Below are 12,890 nucleotides of genomic sequence, written 5' to 3'. Positions count from 1 at the left end.
TCTACCCTTCATTTATATTCTAAAACAAAGTACTTTATTTCTTTGGGATTTTCATAATGAAAGATCTTTCTTTGAAATGAGAACTGAAAATGTGGATTCTGTAACAAGAAGCAGACAGGCATATTGATAATGAGTCTCATTCTACTGCTTTCATATAGAGAAGTAACGTAGAACTAAAATTTGGCATGTGTCCTTAGTTTATTCTTACGTTTTGTACTGTTTACTGTCTTCTAGACATACCATTTTCAGAACCCCAGAATCTAGCACAGTGCCTGCCTGGCATTTAAAAGCAGTCAATAACCTTTTTTAATAAGTGAATGAGCAATGTCCATACAACCTGGACACTGCTGGCATTCAATCCCTTTGTATTTGGTGAGCGCATTGTGGATTTATATTTACTCATACAGATTGGTAAACAAGGGAAAATAATTTCAAATTTAGACAACAACAAGACCCCTTTGCTTCATTTCTTTAACTTGTTTAGAAGAGAGTTTAAAAGTGCTTATTCAAGGATACTTTACTTAATGCCAAGTGCCTCAAAACGAAGAAGTCTCAGTTCAAAGCCTCTTTTTTTTTTTTAAGAGTTACCCAAAAGGAAGTATGAGGTAAATTGCATAAACTTAAAGTAGTGCAGAAATGAAACTTAAAGCAGGAAGAAACAAACCATCAGTATACTAGATGAGAACACATGCGTCATGTGAATAGAAATGACAAAAACAGCCCTCCTTAAATTACTTTTAGCAATAGTGATCACATTCATTTTAATTTTGCCGGATTATTTCAAAACACCAAAAGGTGAGTAGATAATCATAATTTATCTTTTGTTTTTCTAATTTAAAAAATTATAATAGCTATTAGTTACAGGAAATGTCTTCATTTTGAATACATGCTGCATGGACCGAAGCTCTATGTTGGCAGAGCTAATAAAATGAGATTTCAATTTCAGTTGACTGTTACATAGCTCAGTAACCTTCCTTGTTCACAGTACTTAATTATTATAGCATACAATAATGAAATAAAAAAATGAAAAGAAATATTTACAATCTGTGGCCTATATTTCAAAAATTGAGTTTACAATGGTGTCATCACATGATTTTATTCTTTGAAATAGTTTCCTTCAAAAACAGTTTTAAATATGCTTTTATGATCTGGAATTATCTTATAAAGAAAATAACACTTATTATGTTAAAAATGCTTGAATTCATCACAACGATTTCACACAATAACTTACTGCTGTTTCTTGAAAAAAATGTATTTTTAAAATACAATTTGAGTAAGATGGATGCAAATTTAAGCAGGTATATGTATGTGAACATTTGTAACTAAAGAAAAATTGAACAAAGTGAACTGTGGGTATTTCAGAGAATTATGTTATGATTCCTGAAATCAAGGGTAAGAAAATAAATAGATGTAAATTTAAATACTTTTATACGTCAGTAAGAGATTTGAAAACATTAGTGTTATTGTTTGGATGTTAATCATGCTCCCTAATATCTAATAAGAAGAAAATCTTTAAAAATGCCATATTCTGTCATTAAAAAGTTATATGAATTTGATTAAAATTGGGGAAAATCTTATGTTTGATAACTTGCTGCGATAATTATTGTTGCATATACATAATACTAAGTGGCCTGATAAAAACATCTTTGCTAATCACATCTGATGATATAGTTGCAGTGAATATTTAATGTTGCAAATACATGATGCTAAATAGCCAGATAAAAGTATTTTTGATAAATAAATGTAATGATCGTGCAATTTTGTGGACAATTGAATTTTTTAAAGATCTCTTTTTTTCTGGCATTATGTTGCTTAGATTAAACAATCAAAGCATATATTTTTAATTCTTGATTGAAAATATAAAGAGAATAGTTAGAATTGGACTAGAGATAAACTATTTTTTAAAATTAAATTTATTGGGATGGCATTGGTTAATAAAATTATATAGGATTCAAGCGCGCAATTCTATAACATATCATCTCTATACTGCATCGTACATTCACCAGCCAAAGTCAAATCTGTTTGTCACCACATACTTGACAGCCTTTACCCTTTTCTACTTCCTTCTTATCCTCCTTAGTAATTTTTATATCACAATAATAGTTGCCTTATGATATGAGTTGACTTGTTAACCAGTATATTTCATAAAGTAAAATACCTGGTAAAATTACTTAGATGATAAGCTAAGACTATTCTAGACATGCTAAAACTAACCTTGAGATTTTCTTGTATAGTCTCACCCTGCCTATCAGTTACTTGTGTCTTTTCCCCTCTTTTTTCCTATGTTCTATTCACTTTAATTTCTAAGATAAATATTATAAATGACTTTTGCTTATAAATTATTCACTGATACACTGTCTTCGACACATCAAATGAATTCAAAAGGGAACTTAATAAGGAATAATGTATTCAAGAAGTTTAATAGATTTGATTTCAAAATACTAAACCCTCTGAAGTCCCAAGTTAAAAATAGAGCACTGTGTTTGATCATTTTCATTAAGAATGTATCTGAGTCTCTGAATAATCATTATTTGGAATATTCAATTATCATAATTACACAGTATAAACTATTCTAACTTTACCAAAGAAGAGGAACTTTAACAGTGTTTGGGAGTTTTAATGAGTTTGCATTGGGTTTGCACTGGCAAGAGAGCTTATTCTAATATTTTCAGTTTATTCCAAGGTAGCTTAGTCTAAGATGCAGTAATTAAAATAATGATTTGATATAATTATATTGCATGAAAATAGTGGAGATGTAAAAGGTAATGGATCTTTTTTGATTCAGAGCTTAATGCAATTAAATAATATGGATTGCCCCAAACGAGGGACTTTAGCAATCTGCTTTAGTTGGACTTACAGTGTTTAAGAGAGAGAGACCTAGGTAACTAATTTAATTTCAGTGATCTTTTATTTATTTATTCTTTCACTTATGAATAATGTCTACCTATGCTAGGAACCCAGAGCTACGAAAATGAAAGGCAATTCTTCCTTTGAGGAGTTTTCAGTCAGAGGGAAGACTGACTCGTAAATAATTAAATATGATATTGTAATTACTAAAATAGCAATGTAAAAATGTAGGATAGGCATTTAAACATTGCTCCCAGGCCTGTCTGGGGGAAGATTCTCCTTCCATTTTTGTTGCAAAGAGAAATAACTGTCAGAGTTCTGATGATCACCTAATATTTCTTCTTAATCTGTTTGACGAAGCACATGCTAAGAAAAGCAATTACCATTGATTTTCAAATAAAATGCACTAATATAAATATCTCAGAAATTCTTGAAACCAGGAACTGTAGTGGATTATACAAGTGTATTCCTGATTATTTGAGGTGACGCAAGATAGGAATAGTACGGATGAGAATGCCTCAAACCTAATTTTGTGTAGCTGTTTTGACTTTTTCACTTACTTTTAAGAGCCAAGCTGACTTAAACTATGTTTACAAGCTTTCGTTCCCCCTTCCACTTTTGATGGAAATGGTAATATAATGAGCAGTGCTATTGAAGGAAATAAAGGATAAAGGAAATTTACCTATGAACTACAAGATAAACCTTGAAGTATATAAGCGTATGTGCACATTACCTATATCTATAGTATAAAAAAGTGTTATTAAGGGTAACTACAATTAATTTGCCTGACAGTGTTATCCTAGTTCTTAAAAATGGGCATTTAATTTTGCTGGTATCGACTGGCTCATTAAAAACTTAATCAATAGTAAGGTTTGAAATACAGTTTTATGACTTTAAAAATTGTTAAATTTAACAAATTCTTATACATTTACTAGGTCCTATACCACATCTTTTTACATATAATAATTCATTAAATATTTCAGCTCATACATGATTAAGCATCATTCTCAAGAGTGTTCTAAAAATCTTCAGAAAGAAATAAAACGATGAATAAATTAATTTTGTTATAAGATTTTATTTCTCACCAAATTCTCTGAATCTTTATAGTTTCAAAATGGCTGCTAATGAACAAATATCTTTTACATGCGTTGGCAAAAAACACTACTGAGTGTAATTTTTTTTTTTGCTGCTTTGGCAGAAGTGGCCTTATTCCCTCAACTAGTAGATTATGATACCAGCAACTCTTGCCTGGGCCACTTTCTGATTGCTTGCCTAACACCATCAGTATTCCTCTCTCTGTATATCTTTTTTGCTTTTATTTAAAAAATGACTTTCTCTAGAACAATATGATAGTATTCCTCTTCCTTACACTGTTCTATTACTTTGTCCCATAGCACTTATCATCTATGTAACTTACTTATTTATTCTGTATTTTTTTTTGTTGTCTGATTTCTCCAACTAGAATGTAAGCTAGATGAAAATGAGGTTTTTCTCTGTTTTGTTCATATTTGGAGCACTTAGGACAGTACATGACATATTAGGAGGCTCTCAATGAGTATTTGTTGAGTGAGTTAATTTTTTGAGTCTTATTATAAAGGAAATAAAAAGGAAATATTCTTGAAAGAAGCTTTTCTCATCTGATTCTTGCAACCATCTTTTGATTTAAGCAGGCCAGACATTATTATCATCCTCTTACATTTTTGAAACATAAAATATCATTATAAACCTAGAACTTTTAGGTTGTGCAGCTTGTGAAATTTATTTCAGTTTTTTCACTTAAAAGATATATGTCTCTTTACCCTGAAACATTTTCCTACCATATTTTCCCATGGAGAATTTCATAATATGTGTTTACATCTTTTGTTTTGACAAGTAAAACCAGCAGTCTCTCTCTTCTGTCCCAAACCTGCCATTCATGTGCTGCTACCATAAGTTAAAAGTAACCTGAAACTTTGCCCCTTTTCCCTAGAAAATATTTTAAATTGTCTTCTCCAAATGTCTTATAAATAAACTCATATCCTATCTAGATTTCCCTGTTTCTGGTGTGGCTAACATTGCAGGTGTATCATCCACGCATAGTATAATAGACATTTTTTAACCCTTTCCAACTTAATATTAATAGAGAAGTGTCAACTATTGGGACCAAAATGAAAATACAATTGTTTAAGTTTTTGCTACTGAAATTAATACTCTTTTGGATCTATGCCAATTATTACAGAGGCAGACCTGTGACCAAAGGGAAACAACATGTATTAACCGATGTCTCTGAAAACGAGGCAGCAAAACCATAAACTCCTATCCTGGTAGCTAATATTTTTAAATTTCTGAATTATGATACAGAATATTCCATAATGATGAAAGATCCTTAGAAACTGGCTATGTTTTATTTTTTGACTATGCTTTTTAAAGGCATAATTTACACTCAATAAAATGGAAAGGTCTTAAGCGTTCGCTGTCGTGAATTTTGACAATTGTATGCACCTATATAACTACCACCTCATACAAGGCATAGATTTTCATCACTCCCAGAAAGCTTCTTCCTGCCTGTTCCTGTTGATTCTTCTCCCAATCCCAAGGCAACTTTACGACCTGTACCACCACAGCTTACTTGGGTGCCTTCTTATACTTCATATAAATGGAATCATCACACAAGATCTATTTTTGGTCTGGCTTTTTAAAGCTTAGTGTAATGTTTTTGAGATTCATTCATGTTATTAAGTGCATCGGTAGTTCTTTTTATTGGATAAGTAGTTCACTGTATAAATACGCCACACTTGCTCAGTGGGCCGTTTCCAGTTTTGGGCTATTATAATTATGCTGCTATGAATATTCTTGTATAAATCTTTGTATGAACATATCTTTTTATTTTTTCAGGTAATTATCTAGTAGTGAAATAGTTGAATATATTTAATTTTATAAGAAAGCACCAAATGTTTCTCCAAAATGATTATACTAGCTATGTTTCTAGGGGCAAAAATTTCTTATTTTCCCTAGTTTGCATTTACTATATTGAAGCAATAATTTCAAATTTTCATTGTCTGAAATAATCCATGCTTCTTTCAAAGTTCCCTGACAACTACTTAACAGAGGAATAGCCTTGGTATTAGGAAAATATGACTTGACATAAAGTAGTTTCTGGAGCTCTCACTGTCTTCAAACAGTGAAGGTTTTATTATAAATTCTCATTTATATTTGAAGGTCAACAGAGAGTTGAGACTTCTGTTCTTATGGTCATACCTTGAAAAATACTCTAGCACAAAATTATAAAATGTACAATAAAACATATTAACAACTTCAAAAATACATAGTTGCACTGATAAGAAAACTTCTAAAAGGGGGAAAATGACAAAAAATTACAAATCCAGACAGGTAAGCAACAGCAAACAAATTGGTGACTTCGAGAGCATCTACCAATTCCTGGTGGCCTAAAGTCTAAGTTTCATTGGGCTATGTGTGAAGGACAGAAGCCAAAGCATAAGACAGGGACATTAAAAAGTGACTAAAGGGATTGTTCCCAGTTTTTGGCTACTGTAAATTTGAAAAGTTGCCATGAAAATTTGTAGGTAATTGTGTTAATATGTTTTTATCTTTCTTGTGTAAATTCTCAGGAGCAGAATTTTTGGGTCATATGGTAAGTATGTTTAACTTAAAGAAAGTGAAAATCTATTTTCCAAAGTGGTTGTACTATTTTACATTCCCACCAGCAATGTATGGAGTTATAGTTCATAGCAGCATTATTCTAAACTGCAAAAAATAGAAGCAACCTAAATGCTCTCTGTCAGAAGAATAAAGAAATTGTGGTATAAATTGTTCAAATGAATAGGTAATTAGCTACAACTATATGCAGCAACATGACTAAAACATATTAAGAAAAAAAGCAAGTTATAGATGAATACATACAGTATATTCCATGTATATGTATACATTTCTAAATTATGCTAAATGAAACAATACCATTTAGAAATATATACATTTTGGAAAGATTAAGGTAAAGCAAAGGGGTGATAAACACAAAATTTATGACAGTGCTTAATTAACCTCTGGGAAAGAAGGAGTGGGCAGGAATGGGAAGGGATAGGGTGTTTTAAAGATGTTGGTAACAGCTTATTTCTTAATCTGTGTGATAGATAAATGGTGTTTATTTTCATTGTTCTTTAACCGGCACAATACATTTTATATATGCTTATATTGATATAGGTTTATAAAAGTTAAAAAAGAAAATAGAGATAGCTCATGTTTCTTTCGTCTTAGCCATTGCTTTTCTTTCAAAAGAAAAAATAATTGACTTGGACATTTGTCCTATAACAATGTATTTTCCTAATTTTATTTAGTATTCTACAGATAGAATACTTTACCCTGAGAGACTGCAGCCTTAGTACTGGAGTATTCTGAAATGCATTTCAGTCTCTAGGAGTGAGAATTATATGTCTGACTCCCAGCAATATTAATGGCAGTAGTTAAGGGCATAAATATTTGTTTATGGAGATGAGACTATAGCCCACCTTATAATAAAAATGATTGAGTAGAATTCATTTATTTCTTAAAATTGTACTAGGAAAGATATGTCTTTTATTTTTTTTTGCCAACTGAATTATTTAAAACTAAGGTTTAAAAATCATCATAAGATGACTCATAGCCAAATATAAATATATACCATCAATTCTAGAGAGCCCCGTTGGTCACTTAGAGGGTAATACTGCAATATTGACAGTAAAAACTTCTCTATCTCCCTTCTAGGTCATATCATAGGAATATAAATTCAAAAAGTTAAAAATGTCACAAGATGAAAAATTCTAGTAAGAAAAATAAAAAGATGGTGAGAAATAAGTATTTCATGTGTTTTAGTAATACAAAAAAAGCTATAAATTATAGAGTTCTATCAGATGGTACATTTCTATCTCCCTCCTGGGACATCATGATTGAAGACAATACTTATAAAAATTAGTTACTATGTGGTTACAACTTTATGGATAGATATATTAAGACATTATAAAATTGTGTAGTTGAGTAACCCCCCTCCCGCAAAAAAACCGTATATAGTAATTCAAGTATAAAATGTGTTTATAGCTAAAAATCACATGTGAGTTATTACAGAAACAATTTCAAATGTAGAGGGTAATGAGCCTTTAATTTATTAAATAATAAAAATATAATCATTAGTAATGAAATACTCATGGAATTATTATTGAAGAATAAATTCCACAGGCAAAAAAAAATGCTTTAATATCAATCAATAGCTTGATTTGCTGTTAAGTTTGAATCAGGATGTATGACTAGGAGTTGTCATTCTAAAAAATGTAGTAATTCTTTTAATGTGCTTTATGTTATTTAGAAAATTGAGAAAATATATTTTTCCCTATATGATTATATGAGAAATGTTTAAAAAGGACATATAAAAAAGTGAACTTGATCATGTCAAATATTTCTGGTATATATGCTGCTGAAGCGAGCACATCATATCAATTATTTTATTACACTAGCAAATGTCTGTCAGACTGGGAATATCTGAAAGAGAAATGACCTATTTCTTGGTTGGTCATTATTGCTAATAGGGCTTCCTGATTTTTATGTCATGAGTTTTAAGTATTTGTGTGAATTAAAATCATAGATAATCCTATCTTAAATGAAGGATAAATTTTTAATTTTTAACTTAGAATATGGGTTTGCATTTTAGTTAATATAAATTTGTACAAATTTCAAAAGTGTTTTTATATGTATTATATATGCCACTTGATGCTACTATAACCTCATGAGGTTAGTAAGATCAAGAATTATTATTTCTGTTTTGCTGATGAGAAAATGAGACTCACGGAGATTAATTATCCAAGTGTGTTGGCTAATGACAGATAAAACACTGGAGTCTTTATCTTTTGTTTCAAACTCAGTGTTCCTTTTATTTTTATTATACCATCATCTCCATATTTGATATTGGTCTTAGTATAAAAATAAAAAATTGTGTCTGTCACTCTGTTAAATTTGGCTTTGGAGGTTCAGGGAGGTTGAATAATATATACTCTAAGGTATTAGGTGCTAATCTCTAGAATCTGTAAATATGACCTCACAAGGAAAAAGAGTCTCGACAGATGTGATTAAGTTTAGGATCTTAAGATGGAGATGTTATCCTAAATTATTTAGTGGGCCCTAAATCCAATCACAAGTGTCTTTATAAGAGAGAGGCAGAGGGAAATTTTACACAGATAGAAGAGTAGAAGGCAAGAGACACCGAGGAGAAAGTAATGTGACCATGGAGGCTGAGTTTGGAGTGATACAACCACAGGTCAAGAAATGCCAGCAACCTCCAAAGTTGGAAGAGGGGCAAGGAACAGATTCTTCTCTAGGGTCTTTAGAGGGAGCGTGTCTTACAGATTCCTAAACTTTAGACCAGTAAAACTGGTGTTGATCTTACCGTGAGAGAATGAATTCATCATTTAAGCCACCACGGTTGTAGTAACTTGTTACCGCAGCCCTTAGAAACTAATACAGCTACTGTTCAAGTTGTCCATTTCTTGGTCAGATCTATGCAATTGATTTGAACCTCTATTTTAGAAAAGATGAATTCAGAGGAACCTAAAATGTGTTCATTAAAACATTCCCAGAAGAGAGAATGGTTAAAATGCTAGAGTTTCCAAGTACTTCTCTACAAGGACATCTGTTCCCTAAAAATTAATAGAGAATGTTGACAAATTTTAGAAAGAAATATTTAAATAGAGTATTGTTTAATTCATGTAAAAACAGTCTTGTCATTGATTAACTGAAATGTACAAAATCCACCTAAGAAAAACTGGGAGCTCATTGTGTATTTATCTGAATGCCTAAAACTCGGAATTTCACAGTAAAAAAAGTTTCTTTTCTCCCCCTCTACAGGAAATGTAGGAAATGTGTTGGAGCTATCATGTCTGGAAGTGTGTTTACAACCTAATCTCACCTATCCACTCTCCTCAAATTTTTCTCTCATGACTTTTCTGCAACCAGTAAAGGAAACTCAGACTCGGATGGCAATCTTTCTAAATCACTCCAGCTTTCAGAACTTCATCAGGATTTGCCAAGACATCACAAATGAATTTAAAATGTGTTCCTTATGTTTGGCCTGTGAGTTCAAAGGAAACATAGAATTGATTTCTCAGGAGCAAACGTCAAAAGGTAAATGCAAAGGTAAAGTGAGAATAAAATTTATTAAGGATAAATGACCTTATTCTGTTAAAAAAAAAAAGGTGCTGAAAAATATATTGCAATTTTAAGTTTGGTAGCATTGGAATGCTCAGTGGGGTGGCTTTCGATGAGTGACTTACATACAAGGCTTGGGATGCCGTTCATTCTTAGTTTATTTTGATATATTAAAAACAAAATATCTGTTCTTAAAATACATCAAAACTCCACTGTAATTCACATAAATTTGATGATTAAAGGATAATTTAACATGCTTTCTTCAAAGGTATTGAATTTAAAGAAGTAAATTTTTAAAAGTGAATTAAAAAATTCTAAATAAATTTGCAGGTTCTCATACTAAAAGCACACTTTGATTCTCCAAGGAGTCATCGAACCCTTGATGCATCTGTAACTATTTCCATCTTACATTCATCCACTGTGAATGAATTGTCTTTTTACTTGTCTGACTATCCAATGAACTTCTTGATGCAAAGGCTTTGTTCACTAGTATATTTCTATATCTTAGTATAATGTCTGACATTAGGCACTCAATTAAAATTTGTTTAATGAATGAATGAATGAATAAAAGAATAACTACATATTATCTGTAGTGCCTAACTGAATCTTGCATTTATTTTGACATCAATATATATTATTTAATTAAATCAAATAAATCTGGATCATTGAGAGATTTAAAAATTCACTTATAAAATGTACTGGTGGCCTCAAGCCTGAGCATCAAATTTATTGCTTATACCTTTTCAGTAAGTTCGCTTCCTGTACTGCTCTATATTGGCATTTTTTCCCATTCTTTCAAAATGGAACGAGATTTCTCGGCATTGACTTTGGATTACGTACAATAGATATGTATTTTTCTGAGTTCTTATTCAAGCGGTGCAATAACTATTGCAGGGTTTTGAGTCAAACTCACTAGAAAGCAAATTAAGGAAATATTCTTATGATAATAAAGAACTAGGAAGTATTTCAAGGGTTGGTAGCCCACAGATGCTACTTCTCTGCTTCCCTGAAAAGTGAAAACAGTGTATTGACAAGTTACCCCAACTGCTATGACAGTGTAACAAATCACCCCAAATTTAGTGGCTTAAAACAACAGCAATCATTTTATTATTGTTGTTTCGGTGGGTCGGGGATTCAGAACAAGCGTAACTGAGCATTTCTCGCTTGGAGCATTTTATACTATTGGAACTAAACAGTGACGAGCTACAGCAGAGTGGGGCTGGGGCAGCTAAAGGCAGGTGGGCATTTCTTTCTCTGTAGTTTTTCTCTCAGAGCTTTTCTCTGTGGTCTTTCTAGTTGGGCTGGTTTGGGTTTCCTTACAACATAATGGCCTTAAGTTATTGAATTATTGCAAAGCTGCTCAAGGCTCTAATGTTATGTTCCAAGGAACTAAGTGGAAATTGCTTCATCTTTTCTGGCCTCACCATGTAGTGTCACTTCCTCTGCATTCAACGGGTTACAAGCACGTCACAAACACTTCCACCCAGATTCAAAGGGAAAGGTATTAGACGCCACCTATTTATGGTGTCAGTGGCAAAATTTTAGGTTAACATGTGTGTTATGAGTTAAATTACATTAAAGTACTAACACCCAGTATCTCAGATGTGACATTGTTTGGACATAGGGTTGTTGCAGATGTAATTAGTTAAGACCAGGTCATTAAGATGGGCTGTAATCCCATATGACTGGTGTCCTCAGGAGAAGAAGAAATTTGGACACAAATATGCACACAGGGAGAATACCATGTAAAGATGAAGGCGGAGATCAGGGGGATGCTTCTACAAGCCAAGGAACGCCAAAGATGGCCAGGGAACCACTAGAAGTGAGGCGCGAGGTCTAGAACAGGGCCCGCCCTTGTAGCCCTTAGAAAGAAGCAACCTCGCCAACACCTTAATCTCAAAAGTTTAGCCTCTAGAACTGCAAGACAAATTTCTGTTGTCTAAGCCACACGGTTTTATGGCAGTTTGTGATGGCAGCCTAGCAAACCAGTGTAATGTGGGATGCGAAATAGTGTTCTGACAATTTTGGAAAATAAAATCTATTCCACAAGTCACCAGGAAAATATCTGTATTTTCTTTGAGATATTCTGATCCTATTTCAACCTACTGTCACCTGGTTTCCACAATCTTAAAAAAATGTAAGCCCTTTATCACTTGTTTTTACTTTTTTGTACAGAAAAGAGGGGATTTATTTTTAAATTGTATGTGTTTTCTTACTAGGCATTACTATTTTGCAAATAATGTTTTCTTAATCTCTTTCCAGTTTTTATCATGCAAGGATCAATGGAAGTGATGGCAAATGATTCTCATTCACCTTGTCAACATTTTAACTTCACTGTAGCTCCTACAGCTGACCACCTGGAAGGATATAATGTTACCTGTAATATAAAAACTCACACTACAAGGTCACCAATCATGGAGGAAGACCCAGCCAAAGAAAATTCTATAAACCAAACTTGCAGAATTATGAAATATCCACATAATTGTATACACATTTCTTTGCACCTAGAAATGGATGTAAAAAGTAAGTTTTTAAGGAAATTAGGGGGAAAAGAAAAATTAAATAAGGACTACCACATTAATTTCACTGAAAAGTCAAATAGTTGAAGAAATTTACTGGTGAAATAGTATGGCTGGAAACGTTAGCTTTTTATTTATTTATTTTTCTTATAAAGTGTTCTTTTCATGGGACTCAGCTGTACCTAGAGGCAAAAAAGGCATTTATGGGTTATGATTTGCGGGACATTAGAAAGACCCTCTGTCCCAGAATAATTTTGGATATGCCCACCAGTTAGGCTTGAAGTAATACTATTACACTTGGGAATGAAAGGATGCGATTTATTTTTAAATGGAAATATCCATGTAAAGTGTGGTGTTATT

The 12,890-nt window shown here is 32.2% G+C and overlaps 1 protein-coding gene across 11 annotated transcripts in view; it reads left to right on the top strand.

Annotated features, from left to right (window-relative positions):
• The first annotated feature begins 651 nt into the window (after positions 1-651).
• TMEM156 (transmembrane protein 156) overlaps positions 652-12,890 on the top strand; it is a 29,832-nt gene continuing 17,593 nt past the window's right edge. For 4 of the 11 annotated variants that reach the window (XR_001596373.2, XR_001596374.2, XM_016140681.2 and 1 more), the window contains exons 1-3: positions 652-795; positions 9,721-9,999; positions 12,274-12,534. Coding sequence is in view for 8 of the 11 variants with exons in the window: in XM_016140681.2 (XP_015996167.2) it covers positions 708-795; positions 9,721-9,999; positions 12,274-12,534 (628 nt within the window). In the remaining 3 variants the exon portion in view is untranslated. The remainder of the gene's footprint in view (positions 796-9,720; positions 10,000-12,273; positions 12,535-12,890) is intronic. The other 7 variants (XR_001596375.2, XM_016140687.2, XM_016140682.2 and 4 more) reach the window with 6 other exon arrangements.

The sequence above is a fragment of the Rousettus aegyptiacus genome, unplaced genomic scaffold (genome assembly GCF_014176215.1).
Source record: "Rousettus aegyptiacus isolate mRouAeg1 unplaced genomic scaffold, mRouAeg1.p scaffold_m13_p_10, whole genome shotgun sequence".
In the NCBI taxonomy this organism is placed as follows: domain Eukaryota; kingdom Metazoa; phylum Chordata; class Mammalia; order Chiroptera; family Pteropodidae; genus Rousettus; species Rousettus aegyptiacus.
This window is presented reverse-complemented; position numbering and strand designations above follow the sequence as displayed.